At 42.3% G+C, this 18,342-nt stretch overlaps 1 protein-coding gene across 1 annotated transcript in view; it reads right to left on the bottom strand.

Moving 5' to 3' along the window:
• Positions 1 to 18,342, bottom strand: part of CMYA5 (cardiomyopathy associated 5) — a 47,162-nt gene that overhangs the window by 26,397 nt on the left and 2,423 nt on the right. The window contains exons 2-4 of the mRNA XM_067315264.1: positions 11,961 to 14,265; positions 10,848 to 11,045; positions 585 to 9,725 (exon numbers count right to left, since the gene is read on the bottom strand). Of these exons, the coding sequence (XP_067171365.1) occupies positions 585 to 9,725; positions 10,848 to 11,045; positions 11,961 to 14,265 (11,644 nt within the window). The remainder of the gene's footprint in view (positions 1 to 584; positions 9,726 to 10,847; positions 11,046 to 11,960; positions 14,266 to 18,342) is intronic.

Below are 18,342 nucleotides of genomic sequence, written 5' to 3'. Positions count from 1 at the left end.
AGGAATTGCTAAACCCTTACCTGCACTACACTTAAAATACTATCAGGGGAAGCTGAACATGAACTGAACAGAAAATGAGGACAGAGTTATAACAAAAATGTGTAAATACCCTGCTATCTCCAAGCAACCAACACATGTAACTGGGATGGGAAACACTTTATGGTAATGTTGGCACCAGCATATGGAGGTTTCTGTACTTTGTCAGGTGAAATGAGCTGCTCTTACTAAAATTCTCTTTTCATATAAACAAACATCACTCCTCCCATTTCTCCCTCTATGGATACAAACCAGACAAACTTACACAAACTAGAAGGCTAAAAAATGGAAAGTCCATAAAAGCCACATATAAATAAGGTCATTCAAATGTCTGAACAAAGATATCAGCTTAGCAGGCTTATGACTCTAGATAATACCTTAATGATAAGAAACTCTCCCTTCCATATCTCCCACAGGTTTTTAGGAAAAGCTTCTGTTTTATATACTATGACTTAGCCTCTACACTACTCTCTGAAGGCCACTTCACAGAAGAGGCCTAGAAAAATTAGCCCCAGTACCTCCTTCCCCCCACTCAGATTAATTCTTACCTTCATCTTGGTTGCAGCAGCATCTAGTGTTGTGACTTCATGGTCTTTATGTTCTCCAAAAAGCTTATCAATAGCAGATATCGGGTACTTGCAGTGGTAACAATATGTATCTACTTGTGCTTTCTTCAATTCTCTTTGTGGACTCTCAACTTGAGGTATGTTTGTCAATGATTTTTCAGGATACATCACCACAAAGCCTGAATCTTCAAGTTCAACAGGTGTTCTTTGCTCTGGCTCATCTATGAATTCATAACTGTTACCAATATGCTCAAAAGAGTCCCTATCTTCAAATAATAGCTCCTCATGGGTCAGTTCAGAGGACATTTCATCTTGTAGAAGTTCTTCTTGTGTAATCACATCATAGTCCATTGCCTCAGTGAGATCTTCACAAATATCAGGGCGCTGTTCCTCTCTTTGCATGTCTGGCTTCTCTGTTGGCTGAATTGTTGGGACACGTGAAAGATTTACCTGGGCATATTGATCATCTTCACTATCTTCAACCGGTGTCCTGATATAGGGGATATATTTTTCCATTTGATGAACTGCTGCTATTTCATGTTGTTCTTCCTGCTTATTGGCTGCTTTTTGATGTGCAGCTCCTTGATAATCCATTCTTTGCCTACACTCTTGGTGACTTGTTTGCTCTGGTAATTCTTCAGTTGTTTCTACAGGTATGTTTTCTTCTTCTCTTTGTTCACTGGTAGCACTTCTTGCACCTGTAAGATTTACTTTGCTTCCAAAAGGAATGGCATGCGTTGGTTTACAAATTGTTGCTTTAATGTCACAGTCAACCTGGACTTTCTCTCTCTCCACAACTCCCCTTTCTGGAAGAACCTTAGTTTTGACACCTGAAACATCACTAGACCACTGCTTGTGTTTGTCCCCTGAGCTCTGAACTGAAACGCCTCCACTAACAGGCTGATCTTCTGCTATCTGATCCTTTTGAGGATGGCCTATGGCCTTACCAGGAATTTCATCCTTAAGAATGTATTTTTCAAAATATATTCCAGTTCCATCATCTGTGTCTGAATTTCTACTAGGAAACGATGCATTAGAATTACCACTTTCCTCATCAGAAGGAGTCTCCTCCTTTGTCTTTGTTCCCACTGCTTCTGCATACAGGTCCTTGTATAAAAATGACAGAGCAGGTGGCTCCTCTAGAAGCTCTGGATTAATTGCAGCAACAGTGGTAGGAAACAATAGAGATCGTTCTAACACTCCTTCTTCTGAATGAAACAGTGGGGTCCCTGGTGACTTCCATTCATCTTCTACATTTGTAACTTTTTTACTGCTAATCTCAATTGATTTTTGTACAGGTAAAAATTCTGAAACACTTGCATAGGATTCCATGCTTTCTCCTTTTATAGTGCCATAAAAGACTTCATCCAGATCCTCAAGTAAGGAAAACTCCTCTTCCAAAGTATTTACCTCAGAGCTTTCTTTAAAGGATGGGGCTTCTTCCACAGGTTCCTTAGGATTTTCTGTCATAGAAGCCAATGAACTTGGTCTCTCAAAAGTTGGCTTAATTGGAGATTTGTCATCAATCAAGGTATATTTTTCAAAATAATCCGTATCAGCCATACCATTATTAGGGTCCAACACTGTGTCATTATTATTTTCTGGCAACATGGACTTTTCTGTTTCTCCAGTTTCCTCAGCAGCAGCATCTTTGACCAATTCTTTCAGTTCATGATTTTTACTTCCAGGGTTTTCCAGCTCTGAGCTTTCTGAAGTTTCAATGGTTGTTTCAGAAGCTAAGGCTCTATGGCCATCATCTGCTAATTTTCTCTTAAATGAAGGATTTGTTTCCAAGTATTCCAGTTTATCTGGCATGTGTTTACTTTCTTCTTGATCAACAGAAGCAATATGTGTAGAAGCATGAATATTCAGGATTTCATAACCTTCTGAAATTATATTAAATAGATCTTTTTGTTCAGTAGGTTCTGGAGCATGTTGACTATCTTCTACAGCTGTCACATGCTCAGTTTCTTCCTCTTTTCTTCTCACGTGATGTTCAGGCACTTTGTATACTTTGTCTACATCTGGATGTTTTTTTGTAGGGTTTCCAATGCTAGTTTCATTCTTTGGAACTTTTTCTGGACCTGGATTATTTCTTCCCAGAGATTGTAAATTATGCCTTTGAATTCTGTGACTAGTTTCTGAGGACAATCTGCGGGAAATTTCACTTGATACTACATCAGAAACTCTAAATACACCTGGTTTATTCTTCATAGTACCATGAACTGTAAGTTCTTTGCAACTTCCAGCTGGGAATTGTTTTGATCCAAAATCAGAAGCTTCATTTGTAGAAAGCTGAATTCCTTGCCTGTCTACTTCTGTAGCTCTTATTGGACTAATTGAACGAGCTTTCACCTCTTCTGCCAGCCAGCTAGCTAGCCCAAAAGAAGGAGATGGAATATCTGGATTCTGCTTTTCATCAGAAGAAATGTAGCAAATGGACTTCAACTCTGCTGAAGAAAGGCTGCCCTCTTCACCAGAATAATGCTGAGGATTGTGTCTCACGGTTTCATAAATAAGATCTGATGAAACAGCTCCTGGTTGCTCTGAGGATGTGTGGTTTTGCTCTGTAAAATATGGTTGCATTTCATATCTATCCTTTTCTTCATTATAACTGCTTGAAAAGACATTTGATTGCTTTCCAAGCATGCCTACTATGCCTGATAAAGATGATGGAGTATTTTGTTTTTCTTCATCATCAGTGAAAACCAGTGATACTGACTTTTCAGGCAATGTATGAGAAGGTACAAATGAATCTGATGACACTGCTTGTTGGTCTGCTACAGCAACTGCCTTTGACTCTGTGGTCAACAACCTTGTCACTTGCTGCACATCAGGTTGCATTTCTTGCTCATCCTGCTCAGCAGTGAATTTGGGGGGAATTCTTAGCTGCTCTGATGACAAATATTCTGTGTCCAATGACTGATCTTGAGATCCTTGCTTGCCTTGGTCTGGTGTGTGCGTTGTTAGAGACATACTCTCTGATTGTGCAGCCTTCAATCTTGCTGTTTTAGATGAATGTAGCTGAATTTGTTGCAGTTCTGTTTCATCATGTCGTGTAATTATATGTTTACACTCTGATTGTGCTGTTTGGGGAATAAATGGCTGCATGCTTTGCTTTTCTTCTTCAGCAAGGGAGTATGTAGGAACCAAATATTCAGAGGCAGGTTTTGAATAAAGTGGAATTTCTTTCTGATTTTTTTCATCAACTGAATAAAATGGAACTGAGGGTTCAGACTCCAGTTTTGAAGGTACAGTTAAATTATCTTGACTTTCTAGGGCTTCTGCTTTATCTATAGAATATGATGGATTTAATTGTTCAGATTCTAATTGTGTAGTTGTGTGAAAGTAGCGTGGAGTTTGCTCTCTCCCCATTTCAGGTAAAATTGCATGTTCAGTCTCTGACTGTACAGCCACAGGTGAATGTAGGTCAATTTGTGTATTCTTTGCAAAAAAGAAACCTGACTTGGGTTGTACCATTTCTGACTGCTGCGTTTTACAGTGGCTGTAAGATAAATCTGAGTGCTCGGGGGACAGGCCTGCAGTTACAGGTGAAGACTTCTGACTTCCTCCCATTTTTGTTTCAGAAACAAAGTGTGAAACACCTAAAGGTACAGACACTGATTGTTCAGGAAGAGATGAATAAGGTTGAATTTTTTGATTCTCTGCTTCCTCGTCAGAAAAGGATAAATCTTGTTGTTCAGTTTCCAACTGAGTAGTTAGAGATGAAGTAATCTCAGAGTCTTGCTCCTCTGAACGTCCTGCTCTCAGCAGAGCAGTTTCACGCTGTTCTGCTTTGTCAGTAGAACTTGATAAATCTGATTGTTCAAGCTCCAGTTGTGCAGTTTCCTGCTCCTCAGTCCTGCCAAAGGCATATGATACAGAAGGAGTTTCTGGTTGCTCTGTTTCACTAACAGAGTACTGCAAATTAACACATTGCAGTTCCAGTTGGGTGCCCTGCCTCCACTCCATTTCTCCTGCAAAGAATGACGTCTCTGCATGCTCCAACTCCAGCTGAGCAATCTGTGGCTGCTCTGTTTCGCCACAGGAATACAATAACTCTGGTTGTTTTGTTCCATGAGTCTCTGCTTTGCCAAGAGAATATGACAAATACGGACATTCTGATTTCGGTCGTTCAGTTTGCAATTGTTCTGCTTTCCCAATGGAATATGAAACATCAGAATGCATGAATGTTGTTTGTGCAGTTTCCTGTTGCTCCGCTTTGCCAAGGGAATGTGATAAAACTGGTTGCTCCAAGTCCACCTGTGAAGCCTGTTTCTGCTTTTCTTCATCAAGAAAATGCAAAAAGCCAGGCTGGGCCATTTTCTTTTCCTCTAGGTTGCTGAAAGCCTCCAAAAACTCTGGTTGTTCCAGTACTACTTGAGCAGGTTGTGAATGCTCTGATTCACTAGCTGGATATGATAAATCCATTTCTTCCACCTCTGGTTGTACGATTTCATGGTGCTCTAATCTGCCAATAAAATATGACAAATCTTGACAGTTTGATTTCTGATGGGCAGCTTCCTGTTCTACTTCACTAACAGAATAAGATAGCTGTGGATGTCCCAACTCCGGTAATACCCTTTCTTGTTTTGTTTTGTCAGAAGAATACATTGAACCTGTATGTTCCAATTCCCCTTGCACAGTTTGTATTTTGTCTGTCTTAGCAAGGGCATAGGATAAATCTGGTTGTCCTAATTCCAGTTGTGTAGTTTCTTGTGGCTGTGTTTTGCTAATGGAATATGATAAATCAGGAAGTTCCCACTCTGGATGTGTCACTCCTTGTTGCTCTGTTTTTTCAATGGAATGTGGTATTACAGGCTGTTCTGTTTTCAGCTGCAGAGCCTGTGGCTGCTCTACTTTGCCAACGGAATATAGCAAACCAGGATGTTCAAACTCTGGTTGTGCCACTCCTTGCTGTTTTGTTTTGCTAGTGAAATGTAGCAAGTCCAGATGTTCTGCTTCCACTTGAGCAGTTTGTGGTTGCTCTGTTTTGCCAAGGCAAGATGATAAATCTGGTTGTCCTAACTCCAGTTGTGTAGTTTCTTGTTGCTGTGTTTTATCAGTGGAATATGATAAAACAGGATGCTCCAATACCTGTTTTGCCATTTCTTGTTGCTCTGTTCTGCCAGAGGAATACAGGAATTCCTGGACTTCCACTTCCATTTGGGCACTTTTAGGCTGCTCTGCTTTGCCATTGGAGCATGACAACATTGTTTGCTCTGGGTGTAATTCATAATTTCCCCTCTCTTGTTGTTTGAACTCCAGTTGTGCAGTTTGCTTTTCTTTACTAATGGAAGAGGACAAATCAGGATGCTCTACTTTGCCCAAGGAATTTGAGATGTCTGGATATTCAGACTCCAGTAGGGCAGCCTGTGATCTCTTTGTTTTGACAAAAGAATGCAACAAATCATATTCTTTCAACTCTGATTGTGCCATTTCATGAGGTCCTACAGTGTCAATAGAAAATGACAAGTCTGCATATTCAGATTTCACTTGTGAAGTTTGCAATCCTTCTATTTCCCCAATAGAGCTCTGCAACTCAGGATGATCTGACTGCATTCTTGCACTTTCCCTTTGTTCTTCTTTGCCACGAGATGATGAAAAATCACCTGGCTGTTCCAGTTCTGGTTGAACCTTTTCCTGTTGCTGTACTGTACCAATGGAATATGATAAATCTGGATATTCCAAATCCAGCTGAGCAATTTGTGGTTGCTGCATTTCACCAATTGGCCATGATAAATCCATTTGTTCTGCCTCTGTTTGTGTGATTTCGTGGTGCTCTAATCTGCCAATAGCATATGATAAATCTGAATGGTCTAATTTTTCATGTGCAGTTTCTTGTTCTGCTTCATGAACAGAATAAGATAACCGTGGATATTCCAGTTCTGGCTGGGCTTTCTCTCGTTGACCAGCTTTGTTGAAAGAATGCACGATGCCTGACTGCTCCAGTTCCTCTTGAGCAGTATGTGGTTGCTCTGCTTTGCCAGGCAAAGATGAGAGATCTGGTTTTCCTAACCCCAGTTGTGTAGTTTCTTGTGGCTGTGTTTCATCAATGGAATATGGCAAATCAGGATGTTTCAGCTCTAGTTTTGACATTCCTTTTTGCTCTGCTTTTTCATTATTAGATGAAACATCTGGACATCCTAGTATTGCGGCTTGTGGATGTTCTGCTCTGCTGACAGAATACCTTGCATCAGGGTGCACCAAGGCTGTGTGCGCCATCCCTGGCTGTCCTGCTTTGTCAGTGGAGGATGACAAGTCTGTGTGGCCCAGTTCCAGTTGGGCAGGTGGGCATTGTTCTGTTTTGTCATGGGCATATGATGCATCTGGTTGTGCCACCCTCAGCTGTGCTGTTTCCTGCACTTTGTCAGTAAAATACATTGGATTTGGGTGTTTGGGTTTCAACTGTACAGTTTGCAGTTCTCCTGTTTCAAAAACAGGATAAGACATATCAGGATGTCCCAGCTCTGTCTGTGCCATGCCCTCTTGTTCTACTACACCCACAGAAGGTGCCAAATCAGGATATTCCATTTCTGGCTGCACTGTTTTCTGTTCTATTTTTCCAAAGGAGTAAGTTAAACCTGTTTGCTCTAATTCTAGTTGTACTCTTTGTTGCACCTCTGTTTTGTCAAGAGGATATATCACATCAACATGTTCCACTTCTGGCTGGGCTGTTTCATAGTCTGGCTTGTCAATGGGAACTGATAAATCGGTTTGTTCCAAGTCCTGTTGGGCACATTTTAATTGCTCTGTTTTGCCAGCAGAATATGAAAACTTTGTTTGCTCTAACTGCTGTTTTGTGTTTTGCTGCTGCATTCCTTTGTCAATAGAAAATTTGCTATGTTTCTGATCCAATGGTACTATTTCTTGTTGGTTTCTTTCATCAGCGGAATGTGACAAATCAGGGCGTTTCATTTCCCATGGTGCAATTTCTGGCTCTGCTGCTTTGCCAAGGGAATATGCCAAATCTGGATGTTTTGATACTATTTTTGCAGTTGTTGGTGGAGTGCTTTTTCTGGTCACTTTAGGCAAGTCTTGATGTTTTGACTCAGACTCTAGAGTTGCTTGTTCTTTGGCACTACCCAAGAAACACGATAAATCTGGATATTTGGAATCCAATCGTGAAATTTCTTGTTGGTCTTTTTTACCAACAGAACATGACAAATTTGGATATTTAGATTCCACTTGCATAGTTTCATCTTGTGCGGCTTCACCCAGGGTTTCTAATGAACCTAAGTATTCTGATTTTTGTTGTGATTTTCCTACGGAATATGACAGCTCTGGATATTCTGCCTCCTGCTGCACAGTGTCTCTTGGTTTTGCTTCACCAATGTCAGGTGAAAAATCTGGATGTTCCATTGCCAATGGTGCAGTGTCTTGTTGCTTCAGACTAAATGGTAGAGTTGGCTGTTTCAATGTCTCTTGTTGTTCTGCTTTGTCACAGGAATATGACAAATCTGGATATTCTGACCTCATTTCTATTTCTTGTGGTGCTGTTCTTTCAGTGGAAGATGGCAAAAATGTTTGCTCCAGCTCTGGAGGTATTATTTCTTGTTGCTCCATTTTGCCAGCAGAGTGTGAAAAATCTGGTTGCTTTGATTTCTGTTCTATCATTTCCTGCTGCATTTCTGTACTTATGGAAAATGCCCATTCTGGATATGCTGGCTCCATTTCTATTTCTTCTCCTTGCATGTGTTCCCCACAAGAATATGACAAAGGCAGATGCACTAACTCTGGCTGAGCCATTTCTTGCTGTCCTTCTTTGTCACAGTAATATGAGTGGTCTGACTGGGCCAAATCCATTTGTTCCATTTCCTGTGGCTCTGCTTTCCCACAGGTTTCTGACAAATCTGAATGCTCCAGTTCCGTTTCTGTAGCTTTCTGTTGGGATGTCTCCTGTTGTTCCAGCTCTCGTTGTACTATTTCTTGTTGTTCCATTTTGCCAAAGAAGTACAGTGTATCTGGCTGTGACAAATCCAGTGGTGTACTTCCTTGTTGCTGACTGTCAGCAATGGAGTAGAAAGGAAGTGAATGCTTCTGCTCTGATGGTGCCGCTTCCCAGGGTTTTGTTTTGTCAGTGGGACGTGAGTCTGAAGATCCTGACTCCATTCCTTCTTGCATTGCTTCTCCAGTAGTAAATGAGAAATCAAGATTTTCTGAAGCTAATGGTACATTTTCATGCTGCTCTGCTTTGCTAATGAAGCGTGACAGTTCAGGACCTTCTAAATCTTTTTGTACAGCTTCTTGTGCTGCTTCTCCACAGCAATATGGTGAATCTGCTTGTTCTAACTTTGGCTGTAACAGTTCTTGTTGTTCTGTTTTGCCTGTGGAATATGATGTATCTGCTTGTTGCAAGTTCAGCTGTGAAGTTTTACACTGTCTTTCTTTCACAGGAGAATATGATAAAACTGCATGTTCTGACTGCAGTTGAGTAGTTTCTCCTTCCTCTTTCTTGTCAGGAGAATACAGCTTATCTCTATGCTGTGAATCCTGCTGCACAAATTGTGGGTGTTCTACTTTGACACCAAAATACGACAAATGAGAATTGTCCAAATCTGCTTGTGCCATTTGTTGTTGCTTTCTTTTATTTGTAGGATATAGTAAATCTGAATGTTCTGATGCCAGGTACCCAGTTTGTTGTGTCTCGGCTCTTCCAGTGGAATCAGATACATCAGATGTATACACCAATTCAAGTTCTGTAGTGTTTTCTTTCCCTCCTTCTTCCATTGAACATGATAAATCTGAAGGATCCAACATAAGCTGTGCTGTTTCTTGTTGCTCTGCTTCTTTGTGAGAATAAGAGAACTTTCGGTGTTCCAATTTCAAAGGAACAGATTTCTGTTTCCCTGTTTCTTCCCTGGAAAAAGAGAATTCAAGATGCTTGGTTTCCACCTGTGTATTCCCTGATTCCACCATTTCTTCCCAGGAATATGAGAAAGCTGGATGCTCCTTCTCTAACTGTGCACCGCCCAATTCCTCTGTTTCTTTCCCGGAATATGAGAAAGATGGATGCTCCTTCCCCAGCTGTGCACTTTCCGATTCCATCATTTCTTCCTTGGAATATGAAGAATCTGGATGCTCTGTGTCCAGCTCTGTACTCTCCGATTCTACCATTTCTTCCTTGGAATGCGAGAAATCTGCATGCTCTTTCCCCAGTGGTGCACGCTGCAATTCCTCTCTTTCTTCCCTGGGAAAGGAAAAGTCTGGATGCTCTGTGTCCAGCTGTGCCCCCTCTGATGCCACTATTTCTTTCCTGGAATATGAGAAATCTGGATGATTCTTCTCCAGTGGAGCATTCTGCAATTCTTCTGTTTCCACCCCTGTATATGACAAACATGGATGCTCTGTGTCCAGCTGTGCACCCTCCGATGCCACCACTTCTACCCTGGAATGCAAGAAATCTGCATGCTCCATCCCCAGTGGTGCACTCTCCAATTCCTCTCTTTCTGCCCTGGAAAAGGAGACGTCCAGATGCTTTGTCCCCAGTTGTGCACTCTCCAAATACTCTCTTTCTTCTCTGGAATATGAAGAATCTGGAAGCTCCTTCCCCAGCTGTGCACTTTCCGATTCCATCATTTCTTCCTTGGAATATGAAGAACCTGGATGCTCTGTGTCCAGCTCTGTACTCTCCGATTCTACCATTTCTTCCTTGAAATGTGAGAAATCTGCATGCTCTTTCCCCAGTGGTGCACGCTGCAATTCCTCTCTTTCTTCCCTGGGAAAGGAAAAGTCTGGATGCTCTGTGTCCAGCTGTGCCCCCTCTGATGCCACTATTTCTTTCCTGGAATATGAGAAATCTGGATGATTCTTCTCCAGTGGAGCATTCTGCAATTCTTCTGTTTCCACCCCTGTATATGACAAACATGGATGCTCTGTGTCCAGCTGTGCACCCTCCGATGCCACCACTTCTACCCTGGAATGCAAGAAATCTGCATGCTCCATCCCCAGTGGTGCACTCTCCAATTCCTCTCTTTCTGCCCTGGAAAAGGAGACGTCCAGATGCTTTGTCCCCAGTTGTGCACTCTCCAAATACTCTCTTTCTTCTCTGGAATATGAAGAATCTGGAAGCTCCTTCCCCAGCTGTGCACTTTCCGATTCCATCATTTCTTCCTTGGAATATGAAGAACCTGGATGCTCTGTGTCCAGCTCTGTACTCCCCGATTCTACCATTTCTTCCTTGAAATGCGAGAAATCTGCATGCTCTTTCCCCAGTGGTGCACGCTGCAATTCCTCTCTTTCTGCCCTGGAAAAGGAAAAGTCTGGATGCTCTGTGTCCAGCTGTGCCCCCTCTGATGCCACTATTTCTTTCCTGGAATATGAGAAATCTGGATGATTCTTCTCCAGTGGAGCATTCTGCAATTCTTCTGTTTCCACCCCTGTATATGACAAACCTGGATGCTCTGTGTCCAGCTCTGTACTCTCCGATTCTACCATTTCTTCCTTGAAATGCGAGAAATCTGCATGCTCTTTCCCCAGTGGTGCACGCTGCAATTCCTCTCTTTCTTCCCTGGGAAAGGAAAAGTCTGGATGCTCTGTGTCCAGCTGTGCCCCCTCTGATGCCACTATTTCTTTCCTGGAATATGAGAAATCTGGATGATTCTTCTCCAGTGGAGCATTCTGCAATTCTTCTGTTTCCACCCCTGTATATGACAAACATGGATGCTCTGTGTCCAGCTGTGCACCCTCCGATGCCACCACTTCTACCCTGGAATGCAAGAAATCTGCATGCTCCATCCCCAGTGGTGCACTCTCCAATTCCTCTCTTTCTGCCCTGGAAAAGGAGACGTCCAGATGCTTTGTCCCCAGTTGTGCACTCTCCAAATACTCTCTTTCTTCTCTGGAATATGAAGAATCTGGAAGCTCCTTCCCCAGCTGTGCACTTTCCGATTCCATCATTTCTTCCTTGGAATATGAAGAACCTGGATGCTCTGTGTCCAGCTCTGTACTCCCCGATTCTACCATTTCTTCCTTGAAATGCGAGAAATCTGCATGCTCTTTCCCCAGTGGTGCACGCTGCAATTCCTCTCTTTCTTCCCTGGGAAAGGAAAAGTCTGGATGCTCTGTGTCCAGCTGTGCCCCCTCTGATGCCACTATTTCTTTCCTGGAATATGAGAAATCTGGATGATTCTTCTCCAGTGGAGCATTCTGCAATTCTTCTGTTTCCACCCCTGTATATGACAAACATGGATGCTCTGTGTCCAGCTGTGCACCCTCCGATGCCACCACTTCTACCCTGGAATGCAAGAAATCTGCATGCTCCATCCCCAGTGGTGCACTCTCCAATTCCTCTCTTTCTGCCCTGGAATATGAGAAATCTGGATGCTCTGTCTCCGGCTGTGCATCCGCTGATTCAACCATTTCTTCCCTGGAATATGAGAAATCTGGATGCTCCATCTCTGGTTGTGCACCCTCTGATTCCTCTGTTTCCTCCCTGGAATACAAGAAATCTGGATGCTCTGTGTCCAGCTGTGCACTTTCCGATTCCATCATTTCTTCTGTGGAATATGAGAAATCTGGATGCTCCATCTCTGGCTGTGCGCTCTCCAAGTCCTCTGTTTTCTCCCTGGAATATGAGAAATCTGGACGCTCCATCTCTGGCTGTGCACTCTCCAAGTCCTCTCTTTCTTCTCTGGAAAAAGAGAAGTCCAGACACTCTGTCTCCATCTGTGCTCTCTCTGATTCCTCAGTTACTTCACTGGTATATGAGAAATCTGCGTGTTCCATTTCCAGTTGTGTACTCTCTGTTTGCTTGTTTTTTTCAATGGAAATAATGGGGTGATCCAAATCTACTGCTGTATTTACGGGTGAAAATTTCTGAGTTTCCTGTGTTTCTGTGTGAACTGGATATGAAACACCGAAATATTTAGACTCTATTTTTTCAGGAATATGTGAATATGGTTTAATTTCTTGCTCCTCTACTTCCTGAATGAAGGGGGGAAAGTCTTGTTTTTCAGACTCCAGCTGAGTAGTTACAGAATGAGTCTGAATACTTTGCTTCCCTAAATGAACATTCGGGGACTCTGGTACTGGAGTCTTTTGTTCCTCTGTTTTTTTAACAGAATACAGTAAAGCTGAATGCTCAGTTTCTGACTGTGCAGTTGCTGATGAGTGACACTCAGTTTCTTGCTTCTCTGCTTCATCTACAGAATGTGATAAAAACACATGTTCAGGTTCTGACTGTGCAGTTTTAGATGAATGAGGAATCACATCCTCCTGTCCTATTTCTGATAGAGTGGAATATTTGGATTTAGCTGATGGAGCAGTAGGTAAGTAAGACTGAATTGCTGACTTCTGTACTTCTTTCTCAGGATGTTCTGAAACAAATGCTGTAGACATAGGGAAAACAGTTTGGGGAGCTTGTCCGTCTAATTCATTAACAGAATCTGCTGGAACAGACTGTGGATGAATTTCCTGCTCCTTCAGTTCATCCAGAAGACCTGGAACAGTCAGCAGTGATTGGTCTGGTTTTTGGTTTGGAATCTCAGCTGAAAGAAGCAGCATTTGTTTCTCTGGTTTATCGCCAGAATCTAGTGGAACAGATGTTGACTGCTCTGTTATTGCTCTTTTGGCCACTGGTGAGTATGCGTAACTTTGCTGCTTTGTTGCCTCTTCAGGAAGGCAGGACTCCAGTGACCATCCCGGTACCTGACTTGGAGTCTCAAATAGAGATTGCCTTTCTTTTCTTTCTTCATTCTGAAGAGTTATTTCTGCACCAGAGTTTGAAAATGTGCTAGGTTTATCTTTCATCTGAACAGGTTTAATACTTTCAGACAAAACGTCATCTTTATTAAGAAGCCATTTTTCAAGAGGCACTGTAGGTGACAAATAGCTTTGATTTGTTTGTGATGCGAGTTGCCGTCTTTGCTCTCTTCTTCTCTCGGATGGTGTTTCAAGATTTCTACTTCTTGCTTTCTGGAAAGGTTTTGGATGTGTTCCTTCTGAAAACGAACTGAACTTCTGCAATCTTTCCCTTACTGATGTTTCAAGAAAATGTTCAGATTCTCCTGAAATTGAACTAGACCTCTGGATTCTGTTTTTTTCTAGTGTTTCAGGGGAGGGCCCAGTTCCTCCAAAAATTGAATTGAACAGCTGGATCCTAGCTTTTACTGGTCCTCCAAGGATTGGCCCTACTTTTCTCAGTTTGCTTTCTCGAAAAATTGATCTTATTGGAGCATGTTTTACTGGTTCTTGTGCAGTGTTTTCCAGATCTTCTTTGTCTTCTAACATTTCCTCATCTGTATCCTGTGCTTCCATTTGTTCAACATTTAACACTGAGCCCTGCACATCTGCTAGAACAGTTCTTGGTTCTTGCCTCTGCATTCCAGAAAAGTCACGTTTTTTATTGCCCTGGCCTCCCTTCAGATTTGTAGGCATCACCACCCTACTTGAAGGTTTACGCCTCCTTTTCCGAATAATCTTACCTTCATCCATAATAAAGACAACTTTTCCTGGAGGAGAACCTACTGGTGAACTTTCCATACTATAAAGATCAGAAGTTGTACTAGTTTCTGAGGCCCAGGGCGTAGAACATCTGCTTGAGCTGGTTTCCCAGGTTATTCCACTATCTTCACTTTGAACTGTTACCATAGAAAAGGAAGGGTCAGTCATGATGTACTGCAGCTTGGGTTTCACATCTTCATTCTGGATAAGATCCTTTAAACTAAAAATAAATAAATAAATAAATCAAATTATTGCAGTAAAATCCAATGCATTAAAGTGAAAATACTTTTCAAACATGTAAAACTACTGCATGTGCATAAATTAAGAAATATGAGCATAAACAATATTATATTTCATCTGACAAATATACTTTAGATAAATTTTTGTAAGGCTTCATGTTGCAAGGTTACTTCAATGAAGTGGAGATGTATACATGCTCTTGAGAATGCAGAAAAACAGTCTTTGATCTGACCTGTTTTACCACTGTGAGACTGATTCTGGCACCCTATTTGCCTGGTGCCTGGTTATCTCACAGTATAATTTAAACCTTGCACTAAACATGTATAAGATACTGTCAGTGTTTTAACAACACTCACACTTGCTTTGCCAAAGTGTAAACAATTATACAATGCGCAAAGCGGTAGAAGCTCAATCCCCTACTTTGATACTTTCCCTGTGTATGTTTCATCCTCTAAGCACCCCACATATTTAACAAAGTAATTTATAATACACTCAACAATGAAAAATACTGAGCCCCCTGCAATGAAATAACCATATTTTATGAGGATAACTTTAAATCTTATAATATGCAACCAGTACACTATCATATGCTGCAAATAAATCTGCTCTCAATTTAAAAAAAGCTGGAGAAACATTTCCTGAGAAGCTTTAGAAAAAAAAAGTCTTAGAAATAAGAGTGTAAAGAATAGTAAAAGCAATTAAAAGACATTAAAAACATAATATTATTTTAAAAATGAGTCTTATTATAGTTACAATACTTATTTCAAAAAAGCATAGAAAAGGGAACCAGTAACAAGCTGAAGCCCAATATTGCTTAAGCAGATTGCAGTTCTTTAAGGGAAGTCATGTTAGCAGCTGATGGGAAGAAAAGCAGAGTATCTGCCAGCAAAGGCAGAGGTTTCAGCAGAGCAGAGCCAGCGATGCCGAGGTGAATCTCAGTCGTTCTCATGGAAGGGTGCAAACCTGCGGCTGCGCAAGGTCCAACTTCTACTAACCAGAGGGAGGGGTCACTTCCTACGTGATTGAGATAAAGCACCTCCTTAAACAAAAGTGAAGAAACGTGGGCTCCTGCCCACGGGATCTGCAAAGCCAAACCAGCCTGATGGACCGCCGCAGGCTGGCACTCAGCTCCGCGAGGGTGCTGCGGACACCAGGCAGATCCCGACGGGGCGCTCAGAGCCGCTCCGAAGGGCGCTGACCGCACAGCAGAGGACAAAGACCTTCCACAGGAGAGAACAGGAAACTCTGAGGAGAGCTGTAATATCCAGATCCAACAAACTCGCCAAACCGTGAGATTTTGTAAGAGGCAAAAATGGCTTGGTGTCTATTGGAAGAAAACAGTACCTCTAACGCTGCTAACACTTGGAGTGCCGCGAAGGCTACGTTTCTGTGCCTAGGGGACTTTGCTCACAGGAGCGCAGCAGGCAGGAGCTGCACGGGGCTGGGCCAGGCTGAGGTCCTCACAGCCCGTTACCACAGCCTGGCCACTCGCCGGAGGACAACGCGCTCTCCACAGTCCGGTGATGGGACTGAAAGCCAGCTCTGCTGACCAGGCTGGCCTGAAGACCATGCCTGGCAGGACAGCCTGGCCTACAGCCCACGATTCAGTGCGAGTCTGACAGTGCAATACCAAATAATGAGGTCTTAGCCAAAATGACCTTCTACCTCCAAACAAAACCAAAGCCTAAAAACCCAGTGTGTACAAGCAATCACCTACCTAGGTGTACTACTCTCCCCCCCCCCCCAAAAAAAGCTCCAAAAGGGAAGATAATACAAAGCAAATAAATCTATATCAACTTTGCTGCTAGTTTTTCCTTTGCCAGTGTCATGGCTTGATATTAGCTTGACTTGTGCATAGCAAAAAAAAAAAACAAAAAACAAACAAACAAAAAAAAAAAAAACCCAATAGCATTAGTACTGAGGAAGGCATCAAGGTTTGTTTGGGTCCACTCTAAGAGATGCCTGATTTTTTATTTTTAGTTTCTTCAACATATAAGTAGCCTTCATTTTTTAACCTATTTTTCCACACTACCTGGTTTTACCAAAAAAAACCAAAAAACATGCAGAACAGAGCAGTGCTCCCACTCCAACTGATCTATTTAACCTCCCTCTGTACCCTCTGATAGAAAACAAAAACTACAGCAAGACTTTTCACATGTTTCATTCATATAGATATTGCAAAACATCCCCACTACCTGTGATTACAGGTATACATTTGGCCTCTTTGCTTGAGATAACTAAAAATTATTACGTGCATAAAGTTCAGTCCTTCATAAACAGTTATGGCCAGAAATACATACTTTGACTTGCTTTTTCTTCAGCCAGTAGGCAGAGCTTGAAAACATAGAGTGGAGGGTTTTTCCCAAGTGTTTCAGCTGGCAAATTTAACTAATCTTGTGTGTGATAGAGCGTACAAAAACTATCTCTATTTCAGCAGCACCCAGCCTGCCAAACAACACGTGTTCCCATGCGACACACTACTTCATTCCTTGTCTTTGCAAAGATGCTGCTTTAACCCAACTCAGGCACTCCCTGGTCTAGGAGAGAAAACTGAAGTTATACACCCCTTCCCCACATCTTTCTTACTTCACTTTGGGGAGGGTATGGCGAACTTTTCCTTGTAAACAAAGTCACCAGCATGGCCCTTCCCATCCCGTTCCTCCCCACCACCCCATCTGCTGTCATGCATCTCCTTCACTTGCTTGGGCGCTGCAGCTTCCCACGCAGTGCGGGCAGGCTGCTTCTCCACTCAGCCTCCCCTTTCATCCATTTCACTGCTTATCCCAAACTAGACCTGACTCCAAAGCCTCCACACCTCAGATCTTCCTATGGCTCCTTTGAAAGGACAGCTTCATCAAAAAAAAAAAAAAAAAAAAAAAAGCCAATTTCCAGAGCTCCAGGTTTTTCTCCCCATTTACTGGTCAGAGATTATCTCTAAATGAATCGATAAATATCCACTCCAGCCAGCTACAGGGAAGTGCATATAAACTGGCTGCAGAGCCATTTTAATACAAGCTCTGTATACAGACACATCCTGACACTTTCTCACCGAAAAGGAAATCAGTTTGGAAAAGTATAAGAGACAGAACTACGTAACATCAGCTGCCTTGTAATGCAAATCAGATAAATTTGACAGAGACAGATATTCTTGTGGATAGGAAGATCAGTTAGGTATTATCCTTCTACAGTTGGACTTTAGTCTCACAGTTAACAATACAAAAATTAAAACCTGTTAACTTCATACTCATGTCTGCTATTTTCTCAGAAATACTCAACACATCCTTCCAAAATATTTTCACTATTTAAACTATTAATTCTACATGGCGCTAGAAACAATAGACATCCATCAAGATGATCATCTCCCACAGTAAAGCACCCAAAGGCCAGAACATGCTGCACAACCCCTCTGAACAGAGGGGGGTTATTTTTGCAGACAAGGACACGATGCCTTATTCCATCCTCATAACCCGTTCTGACACTGCATGTTAGTCTTACTGTTTGTATGAAAAAACTGTATTAGAAAATGCACAACAGTTTAAAGATTACATTGAAAAGATTAATAAAGACATAAACCCCCAACTTCTCCGCTCTTTATGAGCAGACATCGTAATTGTTGGGCAAGTCATAAGTCTGCTGCAGTTTTTTTGTTTGTTTGGTTGGTTGTTTTTTTATACACTCAGAAGAAGCTTCTGGATTGTGGGAGGTTTCCTAGAGGAACGCACTTTCTTGGCGAGGGGAACTGCAGCCCCAGCTCCCGCAGCTGCGGCAGAGGGACGGGAGCAGCAGTGGCGCAGGCCAGCCCTGGGGTTTGCCAGCGACATGGAGGGATCAGGGTCCTGGGGGCCTCTCTGGGAGACTCCTCTGACCCTGCCCCGCAAGCGCTTTCTGACCTTGGGCCAGCCGCTTTGTGGCGTAATGCTTTTATAAAATAGGAATGGCAATGCTTAGCATGCTCGAGAGAGATTACATCCATTTCAATAGAAACAGAAGGCAGCAAGCAGTTTCCTGCTGGTCGCAGCGTTGCAGAATCAGGTGCTATTCAGCTGTGCGGAGAACA

The sequence above is a fragment of the Apteryx mantelli genome, chromosome Z, assembly GCF_036417845.1.
Source record: "Apteryx mantelli isolate bAptMan1 chromosome Z, bAptMan1.hap1, whole genome shotgun sequence".
NCBI lineage: Eukaryota > Metazoa > Chordata > Aves > Apterygiformes > Apterygidae > Apteryx > Apteryx mantelli.
Note: the sequence above shows the minus strand (reverse complement) of the source record. Positions and strands in the feature narration are given on the sequence as shown.